This window comes from Herpailurus yagouaroundi, unplaced genomic scaffold (genome assembly GCF_014898765.1).
Source record: "Herpailurus yagouaroundi ecotype Mexico unplaced genomic scaffold, PumYag 100, whole genome shotgun sequence".
NCBI lineage: Eukaryota > Metazoa > Chordata > Mammalia > Carnivora > Felidae > Herpailurus > Herpailurus yagouaroundi.
In genome coordinates this window covers 55,558,805-55,583,917 of record NW_024412391.1, presented here as the reverse complement: position 1 = coordinate 55,583,917, position 25,113 = coordinate 55,558,805, and the positions used below count along the sequence as shown (strand labels likewise).

Below are 25,113 nucleotides of genomic sequence, written 5' to 3'. Positions count from 1 at the left end.
TAATATAATATAATATAATATAATATAATATAATATAATATAATATATATTTTGTATTACATATATTCAGCAGATACATGGATAAATAATAATGCTTTAAATAAAATATTAAGCTTGTCCTCAGCTACATCTCAGGTTAACAGCAGCATGGCTCAATATAATGCTGGAAAAATGTAGGAAGAGCAACTGACCAGGAGAGAACAAAGTAGAAATGGATTTAGTGAAATTTAACTATTAGAGCTAGATTCTAGTAGTGTTGTTCACCTTAAAATCTTTACCATTAGATATTTTCTCAAAGTTTTTATGGATAAGCATGAAAAAGTCTAATGCCAATCAACCTTCTAGCCAAATAAAAATGGAAAGAGATAGGCAGTAAATCTATTTTGAGAATCACAACATCTGCAGTTGAGAGCTAATTTTCAAAGGTGAAGAATTCCAAATTGTAGTCCCCAATTTAACAAGTGTCTACACCCTACTTGTTTCTGTTTATCTATGAACAAGCTTGTTAAATAATGATGTGTAACTATAAACAGGATTCCAAAACTCAAGAAGGTCATATTTTTTTTTAAAAAATACTTATCAAAATCACTAAACATATAAGTAAAAGCCTATTTCTAGAAAAGAATGATGTTATTTTACTTCCATTATTTTGATTTAAAACGTATAATCCCTCTAGGCTAAGAAACAAAATAAAAGCATAATTAATATTTATTTTCCATTTAATGATGCAATGTTATGACCAAGTGTATCTGAAAAGCCACAGGGGTTACTGGGGGGCTGTTGGTTGTCTGACTCTTGATTTTGGCTGAGATCATGATCCCACGGTCATGGAATCGAGCCCCGCATCAGACTCTATGCTGACAGCACTGAGCCAGTTTGAGATTCTCTCTCTTCTTCACACTCTGCCCCTCACACTTTCTGTCTCTCTCTCAAAATAAATGAATAAAACTTTTTTTAAATTTAAAAAAAAATAATCATAGAAATTTTTATAAAGGAAAGTCACATAAAGGAAAGCGATAACATATATTTGTAAGTGTGTGCCCCGTCTAAAACTCTCTTACCCCTCACTCTCACGAGACATTTTCCCTGCCATAATGTTAAATTTTTGTTAGACTAATTATTGCCAGAAAAACTGCAGAGAATGTAAACTAAGTATTTTCAAATGCCCTAGGACCTCCTACATTCTTCCAGTGTTACATTTTCCCAAATATATTCTTATCAAACAATAAGCTTAAAGTCAACATATTACAGTGACCAAAAGTTAACCAATAATTAACCAAGTGATTATTTTCTTTCCCAAATGCTAGGCATGATGATAATTACTACAACTACCTAAAGTACTCAGAACAAACATTAGGCAAACAATTTGACAGCTTGATATCAGAACCCACAAGGCAGACACTACCATTTTTTCAAATCTGATGAGGAATCGGAAGTACACAGTTGTTAAGCAACTTACTTGCTCGAAGTTAGCTACACACCTGGTGAGAAATAATCACACTTCAGAGCATGTTGCTTTACCAAATGGTATCTCTATTTTCCTAATCACTCCACTTAGGCATCTTGCTGTTTCCCTTAATACCTTGCCTTCCACAAAGCTCCTATCCACTCCACTGGCAGGTTCTATCAGTCCTTCCCTGAAAACACAACTCCAGTTTGTCTACTTGTCTTCATTTGCTTTATCATCACCCTGGTCCAGTCCTTTTATTCTCTAATTATGAAAACTATAGTACAGGTTCTTGTTTGGAAAACTGTGATTGTCTACATTTTCACAATTTCTTCTTAAGTTTATGTTATCACCCTCAATTAACCTATTTTCGAAAACATAAATGTCATTGTGTTACGCTGCTTTTGAAACTCTTTCCAAGTTTCACTTTGTGCTTCAAATTCAATCTAATAAAATTCTTAACAAGACCACCAAGCCCCAGCATTATTTTGGCTCTTGATTATCTCTCCAATCTCCCCCACTCCATTGCTATCCACTGTCTCTCGACTGATTCAAGAGTCACATCAGCCTTCCTTCAGCCCTTACAGTTTAGGAGGCTAATTCTCCTTCCATATATTTTAAATCCAGTTTAAATGTTACTTCCTCAGAGAGGTGTTCCTGACCATCTAGCTGGATACTTTCCCCCCATTATTCTCTAAATATGTTTGAGTCTTTCAGAGCTTTGACATATACTCCATATATTCCATATCTACAATTCATGTGTCTTTGACCACTGATAATAATATTTAAAACTGTTTCATAAGAAAATCATTAGAAAATGTTCCAAATGTAACTTCTATTTGATTTTGAGATTGAAGGCATTTATAAGTTTGGAATCTAAACAAAATCATTAATTTTCAAACATCAAAAATATTTTTTGAAAGAATACACAAGAAGCCACATGTGTGATTCTCTTCCTTTTAATCAATATGCATGTGTAAGTGCTGGCAAACACTAGCATCTTATAAGTAATGGTTCATTCTATCTGTCTGTTGGTCTGTAGATTCTATGAGATTTAATTCAGTGTTTCATGCTATCCTTTTACTAAATTATATCCCTAATGAAACTTACAAATATATAATATACCGAGTTTTTAACTTAGTCTCCAATTCTGACATATACATATACATATACATATACATATACATATACATATACATATACATAATATACACATGACTTAGAGTTTACCAGTAGGCCAAATACTCACAGAACAATTGTTCTCAAATTTTTATTGTAAATCAGAGTCACTTATGGAGTTTGTTTAAAAAGAAAATCATCTGCCTAGGTCACCCCCAGAGATTTCCATTCAGCATATTTGGGGTGAGGTCAGGCCACTGTATTTTTAACAAGCTAAGCAAGGGCTTTTGATTCACACTGTTTTAGCAGACACTTTTTAAACTTTTCTAAGTGAATTTAGAAGATAAAATTAGATTTAAATTCTGGCTTTTTTAGCAAAATCTGGTTTTATTTTCTTTGTCATCTTCAGGTAAGTAGAGCCTATTAATGATACTTCAAATTATTTTAAGACCTTTTGAAATATTCCCCCCTTATCCTATTTCATACACAATATTGCACTTTGAATTCCTTGAGTGTATCAAGTCCCTTTCTCCTTCTGGGTCTCTGAAATTGAGATTCTTTCTTCCCTATAAAGTCTACCCTCAGTTCTATATGGCTGTCATTATCCACCAATTAGGGTTCTCCCTATGTTATCTTTTCATTTCCTCCATGAGGCCTTTTGTTCTGTTGGTTATAGGTTTGCTTGTTAGTAGGAAGTCTCAAAATTTACATATGACTTTACATGCTGCTAGAATTCAAGGCCCCTTTGAAGGTAGATCTTGTTTTCTATTACTAACGTTGTATCCCAAGTACAGAACACACTGCCTGGTATAAAGCGGGTCTCAAAAAGTAAGTATTATTTAATGTATTCATTCCTGGACAAATCATTCATTAGGCTTTCAATTTTTTTCCTTTGTTTGTGATTTTGCTACACAACTCAGAGATTAAAAATCTGAACATTACTTTAAAGTTAACCCATGCTTATCTCATTTCTTAAGTTAGAAACCCCAAACCAATCAGGTTTAGAAACTTGCCATGCCCCATAAAGTCTATAATTGGTATCAGATTAAAGCCCAGCACAGTCTAGCGATTGGTCCATTATTTGTTCCCTTACCCTAAATTATTGTTCAAAACTAGATACTGTGTCTCTCATAGCAATTATATTTACTAACTTCACACGGCTGTTATCACATATAAAAAATGATGGGCTTAGGTGTTTTTTTTAAGGGGGGGGGGATGTTCTACACTGTATTTCTGTTTTTTAAGATTTTCATTATTGTGTTATGTTTTACCTCCTCCCCATCGCAGGCATCTTGCTAAGTCATTGCCGGTCCCAAGAGGCAGAATAGCAACTGGAGGATGCTTGACAACATTAGCCTTTTCTGTGGAATAGAAAAATTAAGATAAAATAAAATTTTCATCACAGATGGAAAAACAGTAAATAAGACAGCTTGGCATGAGGCTTCCCACTAGGTACTTACAAGCAGGAAAAGTGATGTTTTATAGCTATATACAATTATAAATTAAGATTAATTTGTGTGTATTTACAGCACTTTATGAAACACAAACAAATACCATAATTTACGAAGTGGTGGGAATTTTCAGGACTTATGCCCGAATAAAGCGTTTTAAAATTTTAACTCAGTTAAAAATTATGGTGGGTTTGATTTAACATCATTGAAATTCTCAAGGATTCAGGTATATGCATCATAGGAATATACTAGAGGGCTATCATCAGAGTGGAGGTGAGCATTTCTGTAAAAAGTCCTTCTGCACACCAACTCTAGGTATATTTCACTTTAAGGAATAAAATGTTTCAAAAAATCAAACTCTAGAAGCTAGCAAAATGTTAAAAGTGTTTCACTGTGTTGTTCCTACCCATGGTGCTGCTTTGGGTCAGAGTAAACAACATAAGAACTGGGTAATTCTGAGATCAGCAGGGTTCTTTGAGATTAAGGTTTACAGAACATAGTGCTTTGGGTTCAGAACAGTAAAGATCTCTGCCATCAAAATTCCACATAGTTTTGTGTAAACCATCATATGCCTTTGATGACTCTCACAAACATATATTACTTTTCTTTATTTTTTCTACCTGCTTAGCCCTCAAAGTGAGTATGTGTCTGTGTGAAGAGTGTGGAGACAACAGATTATTTAGGGATGGATATGCCCCAGTGTAGTCAGTGAGGCTTAGATTTGGGAGGCTAAAACAAACTCACAATATCGTACTGTTTTCACTAACATTCTTACAAGATCTCCGGCTCTATTCAAGCAGCTCTAATTTCTGCAGTTTGTGAATTCTGATTTTCTCCTTAGATAATGCACATTATACTATTTACATCTTTTATTGAAAGGCCCAAGAACACAGTTTTCAGTGTTTCTTAAAAAAAAAAAAAAAAATGGACTAGGGGCGCCTGGGTGGCGCAGTCGGTTAAGCATCCGACTTCAGCCAGGTCACGATCTCGCGGTCCGTGAGTTCGAGCCCCGCGTCAGGCTCTGGGCTGATGGCTCGGAGCCTGGAGCCTGCTTCCGATTCTGTGTCTCCCTCTCTCTCTGCCCCTCCCCCGTTCATGCTCTGTCTCTCTCTGTCCCAAAAATAAAATAAAAAACGTTGAAAAAAATTAAAAAAAAAAATGGACTAAAGTCATAAGATGTTTACCAAAAGTGTATTGACAACATGCATTCACCTTTAATTTGAATACTTTTGTGTGTATGAAAAGATAGAATATTTTCACCTGCATTAACTAAATCAAAGTTTGCTTCAATTTACATAGACAGCAAAACTTCTTTTGAACCAACTATTTCCCTTTGGTGAAGGGACCGTTTTTAACAAAGAATTGTTCAATGCAGTAGCTGAAATGAGAACTAAAGAAATGGATATTTGTTTGGCATTTATTTCCTGTTAAAGGCTGGTACATGATCATTTTACTGACTTGTAATGAGTTGTGACATCTGACTGTCTCTGAAAAACTAGATAATTTTTCTGAACCATCAAGCTTTTGGGATTCATGTCTGCTTTTGATCCTCAGTCATGTATCTGCTTTGTTTGCTTGTTTAAAAAAAAATGTTTTAAAAGTTTAAATAGAGAAGCAATATAAAATAAGGTTACACGTGAGCTCGAATCCTAGGTCTATCAATTCACAGCTCTTAAAACGTTGTTCTAATTATTTAACTTCTCCATATATTAAAGCCTCTCTCTATAAAATGGGATTATCAATATTATGTCAAAAAGTTGTGAGAATGAGGATGGATGGGGTAAAAATATTAGCACAAGGTCTATGAGACAGTTCATGATAAATAAAAAATAGCTATGGTAATAATAATGATTGATGCATGTGATATGAATGTAAACAGAGGGTAAGGTTTCAAGGCTCCATGCTTCAATGAAATAAGTACATCTATTTTGCACACATTTTATCACAAATGCTAAGATGCTCTTTGGCTCCCTCTTCGGGGCAAAGAAAGAAATGGAATTTGTAAAGCCTGATTTGAAAATAGCTCTGAGGATTTAGGAAATTCCAAGAGAAATGGATTTAAAAAAGAAGGATTTCTATATAGAAATTGCAAATTATTTTACCAATTAAAATTTCTAAATGTAGAAAATACATTAAGCCAGTAAATAACGTGCAACATGCCAGATGTCCGATTATACCACCGTAGCACTCAGAGATATCAATGCATTAAATAACATAAAAAAAATATAAAGAATTTTCGGTTGCCAGTCTCACCCCAGTGCATTAAATATGTGTCTTCATTACCTATGCAGTCCAAAATCCATCCCACGGTTCCATCTCCACCACAGGCTAACACTCTGAAATCAGGAACATCACGGAAAAAGTTTAACCTGAAAAATAAGCATGTAATGGCACATGATTGATACTTTAAAATTAGGACTTGTTAAGTTTTGTATTCTTACCATTTTGTCTAATGACAGACATTTTTAGTTTATGAAAACTGTCAGATAACATCAATGATCTTATTGAAAAATATTCAATAACTAGAATAAAATTCTAAAATAAAAGAACATCTCGATTTACACATATTTTAATTGTATATTCTAGATTCATCAACTCTTAAGTTTACAAAAACAAAACTAAGACATTATAATTTTTATTAAAATATCCTCTCATATTTGATCTGCAACTCACAAATAATCCAAAGTGACAAACATTATAGTATTTAAATCAATAATTTTCATTAATCAAAAATGCTCTTTTGAATCATTATATAAATATAACTATTATGCCAGCAAATATATTTTTGAGAGTTTTCAGCCTTTCCACCACTGGAAGAAATCGATCACATTGCTTTTGGGGTTCTGTTTCCTTTGACTTAGAATTTGCAAATAGGAGGCTTCCCCTCGGCTATTGACACGGCCCTCTGTGTTTGCTACTGGGAACACTCAAGCCAAATTGCTGGGTGGGCTGCAATACATGACCATAGCTTCTGTTGGTAATGCAAAGAGCATCTGCTTGTTAAAGAAACCCACCTTGGGGAAAGCTAAAAAGGCAGGTATCGCAGGCAGTTATACAATTGTATATGCCTATTTTCTTGCAACAAAAATAAATAAATAAATAACTGAAACAAGACAGAAATATGTGGAATGTGTCTGTTTATCTCCCTTACCCAGGGGTAACCAACTGGTAGTAATATAATATTCAATCCTCCAGGAAATTTTTCTATATATTTACATATGTGAATGTACACATATGAGCATTATTATTCACATATTTTTAACGTGAATGGGATTATGCTATACATCCTGTTAATGTATTTGCGTCCATTTTTTATTTAAAAATGTGCAAGAGATCCTGCCATGTCAGCTCATATAGGGTTGCATCATGATTTATAATAAGTGAATGCATTATATAAGGTCTACACTCTATGATCAAATAAACCATTTCCCTTCTTGTACTTTTAAACTATTTCTAGTGTTTCACTAATACAAAAAATAGGTATTATACTTAATACTATTTGAAGTACGTTTATGTGAAAATGTGCATGTTTTGGAAGGCTAATCTTCTAGAAGAGAAATGTTCCAGTATACCATCATATTACTCTCTGAACAGCTCCCGCTATGAAAGATGTAAATATCGATTTCCTTCAACTTCAAAACACTGTAGGTAAACAACTTGAGGATATTTCTTTAGTAATAGTGAAAAATAGAATTATGCTATTATTGTCAAATCACATATCCCTGCTTGCTAGTGGATTGAGCATATTTCTGTAGGTTTACACTTGTGTGATCTCTTCTGTGGACTGCATCTGCAAACCCTCGTCATCTTTTCCACTGAGTTGTCTTTTATTATTATCTTATGAACTCCACATATTATGAATGCTGTGTCTCATTCAAATTAGCATTACTACAAAAACAGTTTGTTAAAGTAATACAAACAGTGCGTAAATATAATAGAAATGTATAAAAATTTACTAAAACCCCACCATCGGATAATTAGAGCCATTAATATTTAGAACATGAAACTTCCAAGTATTTTCTTAGGTATTATATTGTGGATATAATGTTAGACATGTTGCAATATTTTCTTAGAGACTATTTCCCATTTGTTTGCTCATATTATGTATAGCATAATATTATGCATAATTTAAGCACCTATGTACTAATTGCCCACCCCAAGGGAAGAACATTCCTAATAACTTACATAGACCTCTGTGGTCTTTCTTCCTCATACACAAAGGTGAGCACTATTCTGAATTCTTAGTCATTATGTGCATGCCACAGACAACATATTGTTCACTTTTTGCTTTTTCCACGTAGCATTATTACTAAGATTCATTCATGTGATAGCTGAAGTTATCTCCATGTATAGTTGAAATTATTTAATTTCTATTGGTAAATATCATTTAGGTGAATGTACCTTTTGAAATCCACGTCAGTGGACATTTGGATTGGCTCATTTATGTTCTTACAAAAACTGTACTGGACATATTCCTAGGTTTCGTGGACAGTTGCTACTTTCAGAGTAGGATACACTTATATGCAACTCTAGTTTCCCAAAGAAGTCTTACCAGTGCATGCATCCACTCACAGTATAGATAAAATTTGGCTGAACCCATTCTAACACTTATAATGTCACACTTCTTAATTTCATGCATTTCCTCTTTTGTGAAATGGTTATTCATGACTTTTATTTCTTTACTCCTTTGTCTCTTGTTGATTTGTAAAAAAAAGTCTTTAATTGTTCTTAATTTTAATGCTTTTTTTTGCAACTATCTTCTATAAGTTGTTTTTTTTTTTTTACTTTAATGTGTATTTTAATACACAAGATTTTAATGCATTCAAATTCATCAATCTTTTCATAAGTGGTTAGCCCTTTGGCCTATATTGTGTAACAAAAGTTTGCTTACTTGGAGGTCTGAAGATAATTCATATATAATCTTTTTTCAAATTTCAGTTTTGCTTTTGACGATTCTTTGTGGTGGTACGAGGTAGGGATCCCTTTATTCACTTCCTGTTCTCTCCCTTTCTCCCTCCCTCCATCATCTCTTTCTTTTTGTCTCTTTCTTTCTCCCTTCCTTCCCTCTATCTTTCCTTGTGGCTCTTGTGCACCAATTTTTCTCTCTTCTTTGTTCTTTTTATTTATTGAATAATTCCACTTCCTAGCTCCACCATAAATCAGATTCCTATACATGAGTACATTTCTTTTTGAACTGTTTTATTTTATTCATAAATTTGTCCATCCCTCAACCAGTACCACATTCTTTTAATTCCTTAAGTAATTTTATAATAAGTCTGTATCTCATAGAGTGTAAAGAATCTAGGCTATTATCCCTTCTTTGCTTTTCTATATACATTTTAAAGTTAACTTGTCCTATTCCACACACACAAAATAACAAACAAAACGAATTATGATTTTGAACAAAGTAACATTCAGCCTATAGATCAATTTTGGGAGAATTAACGTTTGTATAATGTAGTGAAGTTTCCTCATCCATGATACAGCATGTTTGATTTATTTTAGATATTGCTTAGTGTCCTTCAATAAAGCTTTTAATTTTCTGCTTCCAGGTCTTGCATATGTGTTATTAGGTTTATTCTTGGTTGTTTTATAGTTTGTGTTGGTATACTAAATATTACTAAAGTAGTTTATTACTGATGTTTTGTTGCTGGTATAAGAAAATATATTTAACTTTTATATTTTGATCTTGCAAAGAGCCACATTACTCGTGTGGTTTCTATTGCCTATATTTTGTAGATTCACTTGGATTTCTATATAAATAATTGTATGATATGCTGATAATAATGGTACTATTAGTGACCTCCAATCTTTCTAATTGTTATTTCTTTTCAAGCTGTCCAGAGCTCTAATATATCGCTGAACTGGGATATTCATAGAGAACACCCACATTTTTTTTCCTAAATTTAAGCGGAATATTTCTGTATTTTCCCCCACTTAATATGATGTTTTTGTACAGATTTTCTTATTTTCTTCTTTTTTGAATGACACCTTTTATAAGGTTCATAAAATTTCCTTCTATTCCTGTTATAGTAGGGGTTTTTTATTATGAGTAAATGTTTAAATTTTTTCTGCATCTTTTGAGATATTGATATGGTTGATCTCATTTAATCAGTAATGTAGGGATACACATTAGGTATTTTTGCATTATTAAAATACCCTTACAGTACTTTATATACCCAAATTGGATATTGTTTATTACTATTTTGTAGAGAACTGGATTTAGTTTGCTAATGTTTTCCTTAGACATTTTGAATCTATATTCATCAAAACAGACTTACTATTTTTCTTCCTCCTACCCTCTCTGTCTAATTTTTGTCAAAATTATTCATAACTCATAAAATTAGTTCTAGAATATGCCTTCATTTTCATTTTTTTGGAAGCATCTGTACAATTTCTGGAAGGTAGCACTTGCATATAAACTATCCAATTTCTGGTGAGTCTTTATCTCTTTCTTTTTTATATAATTTTTTCAATTCCTTTAATAATTATTGAACAAAATTTCTATTTTTAATACTCCCTAAATCAGTTTTTGCCATAATATACCCTATTAATTTGTTTATCTCCTAAATTTTCAAACATTGACTCACTGAAGCGTAGAAAAGTTTTTCAAAATATGCTGGCAGATGAAAAGTTTACTGTAGAGCTAATTGTTTCTGGTGAAAGCCTAACCATCCATTTGACTCACCATTGTTCTTCTACTCCATGATGATGTTTCATCTGTTATTCATTCTTGTTTCTTTTAAAATTGTCATCATTGGTTCTTCAGCAGCATCCTACCCCCAAACATAAACCCCATGTGACTGTCAGACCAGCTTACTCTCTGTAAATAGATTGCTAAATGGATTGAAAAATTGACCTCTCTATCTCAGCCTCTTATTCCACTCAATCCATGCTGTTTTCCCTAGAGATTCATTCATTCCTTATTTCACTCATTCACTGAATAGTGGCCTTGGAAAATTATTTAATCATTCTGAGCCTCAGTTTCCTTTCTTTAAAATGAAGTTAATAACATTTGCTTCATTGGGCTGTCTTAAGAAACAAACAATATGTATATGTAAATTATATTGTACTATCCACAGGTTATTACTGATTCAATAATTTTCCCTTCATTAAAAGTAGTGTATATGTTTTATAGGTCAGAGTGTCATGCCTTTATTTCCACCCCTCCCTCTCCCTCAGTGTTCTGGTAAAATCATCACAGGGAGAACTTACTACCAAGCAAACCTGGATGGACAATGAGAAGTTTTCCTACCTCCAATCTGAAACTGTGGCCGATGAACTACAGGGAGGCCTACTTATGGCATTACGGCCAGAACGTGTAGAGAAAAACAGGTCTGAGTGAGAACAAATAAATCCAAGAGACTTGGCAAGAACCAAACTGCAGGGCCCTGCATGGGCACTAACTTTTTACTCATTAAGCTGTAAAGACCAGCAGATATGAGGCTCCCACTTCACATGACATCCTAACAATAAGAAGGATGAGGGAATAAGGAGTGTCTGCAAAAATGTGTGTTTGTGGAAACTTTAGTGCTGTGCATTATACTTTCACCTACCAATTTCAGAGGTCCGCTTGCAGAATTAATACATATTAATATTTCTCAATCAAGTAATCATGTGTGGCTCCGGAATTTATTTAGGTTACGTTTATGGAAATGTACTGAAATTAAAACTTAAAGTGATTTATGAAGTGGATTAATAATTGCTGAGTTTCCAGGGTTGGTCATCAGTGCTCTCCTAGGACAGTTACTATTCAGCCGCAATAGCTACATGTGAAGGAGATCTAATATTAATGTACAGCTTTAGTAGCTCTGTGTCGGCTGCTTTCCTACCACATTTACTCAACAGCCAACACTACAGCACACACTGTAAAAAAGGGTGGTGAGATCTTCAAGCTTAATATCACTGAAAGCAAATCAAGATATTGCATCTAAGATTTAGAAGTCTACTTTCCATTGCTAAGAAGTTTTAGGATAAAACTGACAAAGAAGATTGAGGAAGTTTTAATAGTTACCTGACAACAGTATTTAATACACACACAAGGAAAACTTTTTTTAAAAAGAGAAAAGAAAAGCTATAATATGGATTCCATAATCTTGGAAAATATATGTGTATAGCTATTAAACAATGCATATATTATAAAATTATATTCTTTGATATTTACAAGAAATCAGTATGAGATTCATAAATATTGGCAGCATAATAATGCAGGATGAGTTCTCATTAGTACACACTATTCATATTTCTTAGCATTAAAGAAACACAAGGTTGAAGGATCCAAAATGACTTTGTTATATGTCCTCAACTCTTCCTTTTCCTCTTCTTTGCTCAGAAAAAATGTATCAAGAGCTTGCCCTAAGAAAGGTCTGCATTTTGATTTAGGCATTTTGAGCCAGAAACAAGCATACTTATCTCTTATTATTTAGCTCAGTTCATAGTCATACCTTCAGGTACACAGTTAAATATTACTCTATGGTTATAAGATTAAATGGCTTCACAATTGCCTCACTAAAATCAGATTGAATCTTCTGAATTGTGATGTTGCTATTGTTTTTGAAACCATATTGCTAGTCTAGAAAAATAATGTTTGATATCTTCCACTTCATTTCCTAATACCCAGACTGCATCTATACATACCTTGGTATCACTGGATACTATTATTGCTGCCACAGTCACATTGGAAAACCTATGCATGAAGCAATTATGTTCCCCAAAGTCTCCTCTCTACTGTATATTGCCAATTCACAAAATATATTCCATGGCACCTGGGTGGCTCAGTCGGTTCAGCATCCGACTTCTGCTCAGGTCATGATCTCACGGTTTGTGAGTTCAAGCCCCCATTGTGCTCTGCTGACAGCTGGAATCCTGGAGCCTGCTTCGGGTTCTGTGTCTCCTTCTCTCTCTGCCCCTCCCCTACTCATGGTCTGTCTCACTCTGTCTCTCAAAAATAAATAAACGTTAAAAATTTTTGTCTACAAAATACATTCTTATATAGTGTCTTCTGTGGATCTGGATAATGTCAGCTTCCAAGTGATTACTCATCAACTGTAATATGCCTCCCCCATCATTTCAGCTTAAAGTAAAACTACTTATAACCATGTCCTCCCATCTCATATCTTATGTATTCTCTTTTACTAAGAAAATATAAAGGTTAGGTAAACTAGCAAATGCACCTGTTTTAACAAATTTGGCCAGTCTTTCAAGGATACTGTATGAAAGATGGATTTATACTGTTTTGCCAAGAGGGCATTCATGTAGATAAGTGGGATAGTCATACAAAATGTAACTTGAACTCCTCATGATGAACCCAGTATAAATGCTGTTACCACCACAGCCAGAAATAACTTACAGAGTATTTGAGAAAACATGTATCCCAATGAACCATTAAGAACTGAAACATTAATTTTATTATCTCTGGAAAAATCAAAAACATATTTTATGCATATGTATTTTACAAGAGAAGGAGAGAAAGAGTACAGGAGAAAGGCAGTGAGAAATGACAGAGATAATGAGAGACGGAAAATGAGAGAATATTTTTCCTGGGAAACCTCTGTTATCTTATTAAATAACCTTAATGTTCTTCCTCACATAAAATGAGTTAGAGAGGATAAATCAGCAAACAATCAGCTCTGTAATGTGGTCCAAACATTCGGTTCCTTTTTCACTAATGGACATAATTCTTGGAAAATTAGTGTGTTAAAAATATCAAACTCTCTCACATCATTTTTCAATGAATAAAAACAAATAGTTAGCTAAAATAGTTTTGGCCTTTTACTGAAACTATTCATGATTTCATTTGTATAATAAAATACTTCTATAAAGATCTTACTTTAAAATATACTTATTCTGGTATGTAGAAAATAGCAACTGATTTAGGATTTCTTAAATATATATAAACATAAATTAGTATTTAAGGACCAAGTAGCTGAGGAACATAAAACAACCTTTTTTTTTTTTTAGACTTTTTTTAGACATTTCCTCTCATCTCTACATGTTAAGAGTTTTCTGCATTAGAATGGGAGGTAGGTGATTTGACTCAGTATTTATCTAACTATATTTAGTACTGTAAATATGCAATGAACCTTATGGCCAGGTACGTGTGTCTTCATCCCTCAAAATCCTAATGTGTGTGTGTGTGTGTGTGTGTGTGTGTGTGTGTATGTGTCCATGTTTAAATACATATATACATAAATATATACACACACACAGTTTGCCTATGAACATATATGCATATGTTTGAAAATGTAATTTAAATATTTCTTCTAAGTTTATAATTATATGACTACAACATGAGTAGAAAAGACTGAAAATTTTGAAGTGAAGAATGAAGAGAAAAATATGATGAAGAGTTTTAATTTAGCCAGAAATCACACATATTTCCTGATCGTTCAAAGAAGTTAACTTGGAAGAATTCATTCCTAATACTTCCAGTTGGAAAGCACAAAGGTATCATCTGTGGTCGAAAGGACATTATCTAAAATTAACTCCTAAATTGTAACACCAAAAATTATTAGGTTGCTTAGGTCTTTTTGGCAAATCTACTCAAATCCATTTTGTCATTTTAATGCTTTTATTAGTAGTAATTAGAATGAGTTTTTTATATGCATTAGATCATTCCACCAAGTTAATTTTAGAATGTGAAGTAAGAAGGTATTGTGAATTATGAAATACATCTGAACTTCTATGGAGGAAAAAAATACTTTGACAGGGATCAAATACAAAAGAATAGTTATAAATGTCTAAGAGAGTTACGTTTAATAGAATATTTATACACTGAGAAAAGTAACTTTTATGAATGACACAGCACCTGCATTGATCCCTTTATTTAATATGCATTTATTAACTACAACTCTGTGCCAGGAACTGAGTTAGATTCCAGAGACCGAAAAGCAAGATAGAGTCCTTGCCTCCAGTATCTGACTGGTTTAGTTGAGAAAGCAGACAAAATAACACACAGTTCAGGTCACAGTAGAAAGTTCTCTGGGAGCAGGTGATGCAGTTTAAATTGAGGACTATATCAAGGTAAGTTAATTCTCTGATGAACTGGGAACAGGATGTGAGCGAAGGATTAATATATAAGAAGAAGGGTGAATAAAGGATACCAGGAAAGTGATTAGATCAGAAATTCTGGACAGTGTGAAATAATGCATTGTCAGAAGAGAAGGGACAGTGCTATTTATCATATTATGGAATAGAAGTCAGTGAGCAAGGTTGAGAAAGGGGAAAAAATAGTTTCATACTAGACATGCAAAATTTGAGACATCTACAGGATACTAACCTGGAAATGTTGTCTAGAAGTTGTACAAATCTATATGGGACTGGAGAAAGAAATCTGAGATGGAAGGCAATATTCAGAAACATTCCAAATATATTTTGATGATCAAAATCAAGAAAGTAAGTAAGAAGAGGGAACATACAATAAATGTTAAAAGGGTCGTGATGGAATACAGCAGACAAAGATTTTCTCTTTTCTGGGATTAAAACCTTGAGCAAATTATTTAAACCGTCTGATCATGAGCTTCCTTATCTGCAAATGGAGAAAATGCCCAAGTGATAAGTTTGTTGTATTTTGACCTACCTATTCCTGACCTATGCCCAACAAATCACCATTATTTTATTATTATAAAGTTAAGGAAGCATATATGCATGAAACAGAGTTCTGAATATGAAATTCTAGGAAGATATAATTTTCAAGGGATGAACCAGGAAGGATGTATCCAGTTACATAAGAAGCAGCAACAGTAGAGATTGGATACAATTATTTCCTAATATCCAAGGGAGAGGAGACTTTTAAAAATAAACAGGGCTTTATTTAACATCTAGAAGTTTAATATTGACAATAGCAGTTTCCATAGAGAGTCTCCCAACTACACTGAAGAGGAAATGGAAAGTGGAAAAATAGTTCACACAGGCATTGCTTAATCATTTAAAGTTCTGCCAAAATATGAAGCCAAAATATTAATAACTTCCTTTATAACACACACAAGAAAATGTGGAATTGTACATGAACATTAATATGGAAAAATCATTTGATCTAAATGAAAAGTCATGCTTCAAAGAGTGATAGGCAAAGAGATTTTCTGTAGTTTAAATGGTTGTTTTGAGAAGATAATTAGCTATTAATTTTGAAGCAGATACTGATGCTTCTACAGTGTATTTGTGCTTACAGTTTAAATATGGTCAATGATATCACTAGAGCTCCCATTGTCGATGGTATATATTGGTAAGTATTCCATAAAAATTATGTATTCATAATCAATTATTTCTGAGAAAATAGGAACTCAGACCTGGATTTTTCATTTAATATTTGTATTGATTTTTTAGCTACTTTTTGTTTAAAAGTTTTATTGCAAAATAAGAAAACTATTACAAACATTTATAAACTATATGTTTATTTTTTTTAACATGTATTCATTTTTGAGAGACACAGAGAGACAGGGCATGATCATGGGAGGGACAGAGAGAGAGGGAGACACAGAATCTGAAGCAGACTCCAAACTCTGAGCTAACAGCACAGAGCTTGACCCAGGGCTTGAACCCATGAAATGGGAGATCATGACCTCAGCCAAAGTCTGACGCTTAACTGACTGAACCACCCAGGTGCCCCCAAACCACATATTTAGTTAAAGAAAATACTGAAGAAGAGTATTCAAACTATTCACTAAAATTCTTGGCAGGGCTGCTCAACTTCTCTTCTTCACATTTATGTAATACACATCTAACCAATGATTTCCCCCAATTTCCACTGACATTGCTGATTGGTACATTTCTTCTCCTTTGCATCTCACAAGGGGATAGGAGGCAGTGGCCAAGGCATAAGGGGCTGGTAGACCAGTTAGCCAACAGGGTGTTTACTGAACATTTAATTTTATTTTTGAACTCACTGCATACTGTACTTCAGAAGAAATTGTTGCTTGTCTTTGTGTGTGGGAAAGACCAGGAAAAGAGAGGGTTTTTTTTTCTGGTAATGTTTCAGATGTAATGATTACATACTGAAGCGTGAACACCATTCACTGGACAGGTACGTATCTTTTACCCTACTAGAGGAAAACCTGGCAGAGACTGGATATACAGTAGAGCTCCCAAACTCATCATCATCAGAGTTTACTATAATGTACTGATTAATGATAATATTTAAATTAAAAATGCAAAATTCCTGGGCAAATACTAAATTGGGATGGATGTTGGAAAACCAGGAATAGACCAGGAGAGTCCTGGGTAAATCTAATTATTATACTCACTATAACTGTAGGACCGTATGTGATTTGGCCCCTCAGTAACATTTTCCTATGCTATTTCTATCCTTTCTGGTTCAGCCACCATGGCCATCTTGCTAATCTCCCCCAAGCATGTCAATACTGTCCCATCCTGATGCTCTTCTTCTTGGTCCTCCCTCTACTTTAAATGATCTTCTATGAGATGGCCAAATGGCTTGCTCCCTCATCTCCTTCATGTCTATACTCGGTGACTTCTTCCCTGCACAGCTTATATAAAAGAACAGACAACTCACTACCCATGTATATTCTCTTTACTTTCTCTGCTGACATAATGTATATTTTGTTAGTTTAATTTGTCTTCCTCCACTGAAACATAAAGCCATGTGAGTAGAAACTGTTATCTCTTTGTTCAAACTGGACTGGCACTTCTAAGACTTGTTCCTCACATCTGTTAGCCATTTAATAAATATATACTGATTCAATTTATGTCACTATCATTGTTGTGATTATTGAGCTATGTTTTACTTTTTACTTACCTGTTGCATCGTTATTCTATTTTTGGTATGGATCACACTGCCTACTGTTATTCCTTTTAATTAAATTATAGGACTAAGCTATATGATCATCACTCTTAAAAGATTCTGACATAAATATCTACTAAGAGTTATCTCATTTTCACTCATTAGTAGGGACGTGTCCTTTAACTGCCTGGGGTGGATGGGAAAAGTTGTACCAGAAAAGACACTGGGCAGGTTAGCAAATTGTGAATACTCAAATAAACTAGTTTGGTAATTATTAGAAACTTTTCTTTCATGTGATAAAATAAAAAACAGGTTAAGGCATATAGATAAATGAATTGGTTATTTCTAACAGCCAATTCATGTGAAACTGTTCTTTTTAGAGTGTTCAAGGAATTTAGAATCACATGGGTCTCTAGTATAACTGCTATTCAGCCAACGAGTATTGCTTTCTTTGTGAGATGAATAACAAAAGTTCAGTATTTTCAACATCTTTCAAGTCATAATTCATTTGCTGATATATGTGGAAAGTGACTATAAAGTTGTAATACCCCAAATTGGGGAGTTCTTCTTTAAGGCAGGTGATTATATGACTTTGTTAATTGTAGGAGCACATTGTTTCGTTACCTTTACTACCCATAGATTTTTAATATAAAAAAATATAAAAACCTTTACTACCCATAGATTTTTAATAACAAATTGACTTCAAACTCATTTACTCTAGTGATAAAGACAGCATTAAGCTCACACATTTAATTGATGGGTTGTAGCTCACAAAATCATCATAAAATAGGATTAATCATAAGGACTGGAAGGGTGAGAGAAGGGCTTTATTTTTACTTTGCCAACAATTTTTTACAACCAGCAACATTATTTTTCTGGATATTTCCAGTAGAGTTGGATTGAATTTTTATGATCTTTTCCTCAGCCTTCTGAGGATTTTTGTTTAGCTCCCTGACACAACAAGATTTCATAACAAGAGACATATGTAGTAGGTCATCGGTTCTGATTAAAGATGGATTTTATTTACATAAAATATGGTAGAAATTTTGTTACATAAAGTTATATCTTAAATTATGAAAGTAGTAAATACAATTCGTGGAATCTGTTAATCTTTCCTACGTTACACATTTATTGTAATAGGAAAATATATTAAAATTTTTCCCTATGCAAGTATGCATACTTGGAATATGAGAATCTGTAGACTGTTAACTTTTACTTTTAATATTGTATATGTTTTGCATTTAGTTCAGGTAGGTGAAACCAAACATTTCTATATATAGCACCTTTCATAAAAAAAAATCATTCTACCTAATTATTCTAACAATCTGGAAAATAATTTACATGATTTTAAAAGATTTATCTTCTATTTTATTTCATTTCAATAAATACTTGATTTTTTTCCTAGAATATTTTAGGGATGATATGAGACTAAAATAAACCATTTGTACTTTCACAAAGCTTTAGAGTTAGAAAGGAAAAACCCATGTCACAAGTACGCAAAAACTTGATATTGACTTTATATAGGCCACATTAGCATATGCAGTTGTTGTAACAGCTCAAGATGAGCATATTCATTTCAGTGTTGTGAAGGAAAAAAACACCTCCTCATTCTCTGACCAGAAAGCAATATATATAGTGTATATTTCATCTTTTCCAACTAGTTTACACCTGCAAATAATGTATTCAATCAGATAACAACATGCATTATCAGGAAGAAACCATTTTTATGACATAGATACTAATTTTAGACACCACTAATAGAATAGAATCAGAGAGAATTTATATAAGGAGATATAATGGAAACAAAAAAACAAATATCCACTTCTGTCTTGAAAACAATTTAAGATAAAAAGGGAAATGACCAAAGAGTTTGATATTTACTAAATAACTCACACTAAGGATTAGCAGAGCTCCAATACATCAAGAAGTTTCTACTCTATAAACGAAGTTTTAGAAAAGAAAAAATAAATAAAGATAGGATGAGAGAAGAGATGCATACATAAAGATTTTACAGACTGGTGTGGTAAGGAGGAAAAAATGGGGAAGAAAGGGAATTAAAAGAATGAATAACTGCAAGCTCATGGTGGCAGACAAAATAAATTTATTTTAAGTACATCTATGATACCAGTTGGAAAGTAATGCACCAAAAACAAAGTTGAGAATAAATCACAAGGAATATTAGTTTAGTAGAGAGACCTTACAGAATGGAACAGTTCCCAACGTAAAACAGTGAAAGGGAACCACTGCAAAAGCAGCTCTGGTAACAAAGCCATGATCAGGGATAGCACAGCTAGAAATAGGAGGGGCAGAAGTTACAACAAGTGAGCAGGTCAGTCATAGCCTGCTCAGCGTCCCCATCAAGAGCAGTTACCAGTGGCATTTTTCTCCAGGATAATAACAGAGAAACAGTTCTTCCATAGAAGTACTGGTCTGCCACTGGGGACACAGTGCAGGCGTTGGTATAGAAACAGAGTGTTCTCAAAGGTGATCCAAAAGAAACTAGAAATTCAATGCAATTTCATTCAAACCTTTTTATTTTATTTTATTTTTTAAAAAATTTTTAAATGTTTATTTATTTTTGAGAGAGAGAGAGAGAGAGCAGAAGAGGGGCAGAGAGAGAGAGGGAGCCACAGAATCCAAAGCAGGCTCCAGGCTCTGAGCTGTCAGCATAGAGCCCGACACAGGGCTTGAACCCTTGAACCATGAGATCATGACCTGAGCCAAAGTCAGATGCTTAACTGACTGAGCCACTCAGGTGCCCTTATTTTTATTTATTTATTTTTTTTACTTGAGGCAATAACAAACTAGGAAGAGTAAATGTCACTAAATTTTGAGAGAATATTTAGGGAGATAGAGTATATAAAATGTTCTATCCTTAGCATCAAAAGACCAACAAAGCAAAGCAAAGGGCAGCAATACTCTAACATATATATTATTTCATCATATATGAAATTATGTCAAAGCAGTGGTGAAAGAGTTGGCCTAATGAACAGCTTTCGTTGAGACAATTACATTTCATTTTGAGGTGGAAAATGTGCTCCATGTCTATATAATCCATATCTTTCAATGCATTTCTAAGAGAAAATTCAATCTTTAAAGATTAAAGGTCAGAACCTTAAACAAAATGTAAAAGTAATAAAAGAAGATATACAGGAACATTTCATAATTTCGACTTGAGGAAAGAGTTTTCTAAAGCTTATAAAATAGAGACATCGTTCTGCATAGAATTAGTAGATAAAATTTTGAATATTTATATGGACAAAAAAAAAGAAGAAAATAAAAAATTGAAAGCACACAGAGCAAACTAGAAGAAAGCATCTGCAACACATATAAAATGATGGTGTTAATATTTATGCAATGAGATCTTAAAATGAACATAAAAAAGACAAATAAATCAAAAGGAAAATGGGCAAATAAAAGAGCATATGCTTTACACAAGAAATATAACACTTTGGTATACATAAGAAAAAAAAACCTTGTTTGGAGCATCTGTTCTTTTGGCCTTATTCGATTATGGGGAAACATACTGCTGGGAATGGTTTTGGTACTTACACCAAACAAGGAAACCAACTGTATTGAATCAAACAATAGGCATGTGACCAAAGCCAGGCCAATGAGACAGTTTTTCTCTGAAATTTGAACTTGAACTTTGATCTAAAGAGATAATTATGGGTTACTGATTCATCCATATGCGACAACCTGCAAACATGGTAATGCACAAGGCTTATTACTAAGAATGTACTACTATTATAATTCAATTGGGAAATTACCCCAATTGTGCCATATCAGTCTGGACTATAATACCTATTATACAGTAACTGATCTATTTATTCAGTGATTCTCCATGCTGCCTGCAAAGAATCAACTGGGGAGATTTTAAGAGATTCAAATGCTTGATATCACCCCCAGATAATCAGAATCTGCCTAAACTCTGCACCACTCTAAAGGAGTGTCCCATATCTGTGTCCTCATAGGGATTCTGTTTAAGTGGGCTCCAGGATGGGTGTGGATCCCAACATGGGGCTTGAACTCACAACCCTGAGATCAAAACATGAGCTGAGATCAAGACTTTGACAGTTAACCAACTCAGCCACCCAGGCACTGCCTCAACCCCCACCCCCACCCCCGCCTTCAGAGGCATTTTTTTAATTCTCATTCTTTAAGGATAAAAGAAACTGGTTTGCCAGGGCCTCTCCATGATATATCAGAAGTAACATGAAGTAGACTCCTGTGGAAGGGGGAATAATCTGGGAACAGAAAAGAATGCCAGCTGACCAGAGGGCAGTATTTTAAACAATAAAATTTGTTGTCTACCTTTTCTGGACAGAATGTTGACCAAAGTTTATGAAATACAACAATTCAACAGCACTGCTAAGATGTCTTACATGATAAAGGACTTGGAAAGGATAATAATGGAGAATTAGTGATGCAAGAAAACTTATATAAGTGAACTTCTCAGAATGAACCCATAGTTGGGACTTTAAATGACCCAAAGGAATCTTAGTTATTCCCAATGAGTATGCGGAAAAAGATTCATGTTCATGTTGGTAGGAGTGGAGGTGATGGAAGAGATAAACAACATTAATTTATCTTAAACAAGAAGGGTAGTTAGACTCAGGAGTGCTAAGTTGTCATCAAAGAAACCGATGAGTGAATTCCAATGTGTTGATTTACTTCAATGGACTCAAACTACCTAGGAGTAGCCTAAATTCATCTGACTCCTTCCATAATGGCACTGCAGCCTTTTGCCTCACTGCACTAGACATTTATTCTAGCAACTGGATTTACTTTTCCTTCCCATTATGTTTCTGTCAATGGTTATAGCAATTGAGTTACTGAATGCCTCACACACTACCATAGTGTGTCACATACTGCTATCTCCTCTCAAAAAATTCCTTTCACAGAGAAAGAGGAAAGACTGTAGGCTGATGCTCCTAAGACTTGAAATCCTTATCTTGTGTTTTATTGGGCAGAAGCAGTTGGTCAACAGAACACTCAAATATCCTACTAAAGACTCAGTCACTGAATCAGTGGGGACACTTAAATGGTGTACTAGAAACCGATGTAGCACATGGTCTAAACTAAATGACAATGCTTACTCATGTTGCAAAAAAAAAAAACATGGTCTGGGGCCAAAGGGTGATTAAACTTAAGTGATTAAACTTACGTGATTAAACTTACAATTATATTTAAGACTCACTGTGATGGTTAATTTTATGGTCAACTTGGTTGGGCCATGGGGTACCCAGATAGTTTATCAAACATAATTCTGGATGTTTCTGTGAGAGAGTTTTAGATGAGCTTAATACTTAAACTGTAGACTGTGTAAAGGAGATTGCCCTCCAAAAGGTGGGTGGGCCTCATCCAATTAAGTAAAGGTCAAATTAGAATAAAAGGCAGAATAAAAGAGAGAACTCACCAGCCTGGTGGCCTTCAACCTAGGACATTGGCTCTTCCTGGTTCTAAAGCAGCTTGCCAGCCTTTAGATTCAGACTGAAACATCAACTCTAGATTTTGTACTTGTCAGTCTCCCATGGCAGGTAAGCCAATTCCTTATAATAAACCTCTCTATATATAACCTATTGGTTCTGTCTCTGAAGAACACTGACTCGTACCATACACTTTAAAAATTTTGCTTCCCATACCCTTGGTTTTGAACTATCATCATGTAGATGTTTTAACACCTCAGCAAAGAATGCTGCCATATGAGACAATACAGTTTTCAGTGAATTAGAAGCTAAGATTGACACCTGAACATTTTGAGGCTTTTCACACCACTAGACAAACAAGCAAAAACAAAACAAAACAAAAACAAACAAACAAACAAAAAAGATATGGTGTCAACTGATGTAGTTGACTCTGATTCTCAAGTAGAAATAGGTTTGTGGCTGTACAATGGGAATAGAGACTACTAATAAGATCTCTCCCCTATCACTGGTTTGTCATGAAAGGCCAGGTTACATATAATAACTAATAACCCAAAATCTTACAGACATCACCTTACAGGGGCTTATTTATCCTCCACTCAATGGGGGTCATGAGTAAGGTGATGTGTGTGTGTCTCCCTCTTTTCTTTCTCCCTCTCTTTACTCCGTGATACAAGCTAACAAAAGAGCCAATATCTAGAATACTGCTGGTTGCTCTGGCAAAGGAAAAGAAAGCATGGAATATCTACTTTCTGCCCATAGTTTATTGTGAGAGACCCATATGGACATTCTAAATAGCAAGGGAAAAGGAAGTACATTAAAATCAATGCCTGGGAAGAAACCTGGAAATATTTGATAGCTAACACAAATACTGTCATATACCACCATGTCTTTCAGTAAGGGTCAATGAAAGACTAATTCAGTCCTATAGAAACAATACTACCAATGTCTCAGAACTATAAGGGAAAAACAGGTAACTGCACTGGGTAAAAACATATAGGCAGGAGAAATGTTTTAAGTTTCAACTACAACTTTCAACCAGTTACAAAACCAGGGACAGAGACTTTACATGTGTCCCATTCCTTTTATTATTAAAAGCATCATTCCATTAAATTCATATTAAACATTTTAACTTTCCTCTTACATTTTTGTATGTTAAGTGCAAATGTAGAGAAAGAGAGGAGAAAAAAGTCATCTCCACAGATGTTTCCAGCAAACCAGGATGGAGAGTGGGATATATGAGACTCTGCATTGTCTACATTTTAGGAGAATGTGTGTTTTCAGTTGTATATTTAGTAACAGCAATATACTGAATGGTATAATTTTGTTTTTCAATAAATATGTTCACAAAAGAAGGGATATTGGACAACCCAATGACTGGATTGTGCTGAACACCTACTGCTTATTCCCTCTGAGAATTCACCTGTCATCCTCAGGTTATAGGATCCTCATGTATCTTTGAGGGAATAAGCCATTTAGATAGAACCTTGACAGGGCTGTGAGTCAAGATGGCCCATCCTAAACAAGTCAAGGCTGTGCCTTGGGAAACAAGAGAAACCAATAAATATAATTCTCCATGGTATATGAATCTTGAGCAGAGATATAAGAATACCAAAAGCAACTGGAACCAATTCCTCTCAGCAATAATTCCCACGGACTTTGTCCTTTATACATGCTTCTCCATGCCCTCAAATTGTCCTGATCCCTATCTTTAACAAAACAGAGTTCTTTTATTTTTCAATTAATTCTAGGAGTAACTTCATTCTGTTGTTCATAGAAAAGCAGTCTAATTAAGGTCATGTCCAACTTTGTAACTGATCAAAGGCATGCAAATAAAAATTACACAAATATATTTTCACCTGTCACATTGGGCAAAAATAGAAATTACTGAAGATAGTCAATTTAAAGAACATGGTGGGAAATAAGCCTTAT

At 34.1% G+C, this 25,113-nt stretch overlaps 1 protein-coding gene across 10 annotated transcripts in view; it reads right to left on the bottom strand.

Annotated features, from left to right (window-relative positions):
- The window catches only part of DGKB (diacylglycerol kinase beta), a 750,184-nt gene that overhangs the window by 447,832 nt on the left and 277,239 nt on the right, over positions 1 to 25,113 (bottom strand). For all 10 annotated transcript variants that reach the window (XM_040472539.1, XM_040472542.1, XM_040472540.1 and 7 more), the window contains 2 exons: positions 6,301 to 6,386; positions 3,838 to 3,927 (listed from right to left, as the gene is read on the bottom strand). In XM_040472539.1, coding sequence (XP_040328473.1) covers positions 3,838 to 3,927; positions 6,301 to 6,386 — 176 coding nt within the window. The remainder of the gene's footprint in view (positions 1 to 3,837; positions 3,928 to 6,300; positions 6,387 to 25,113) is intronic.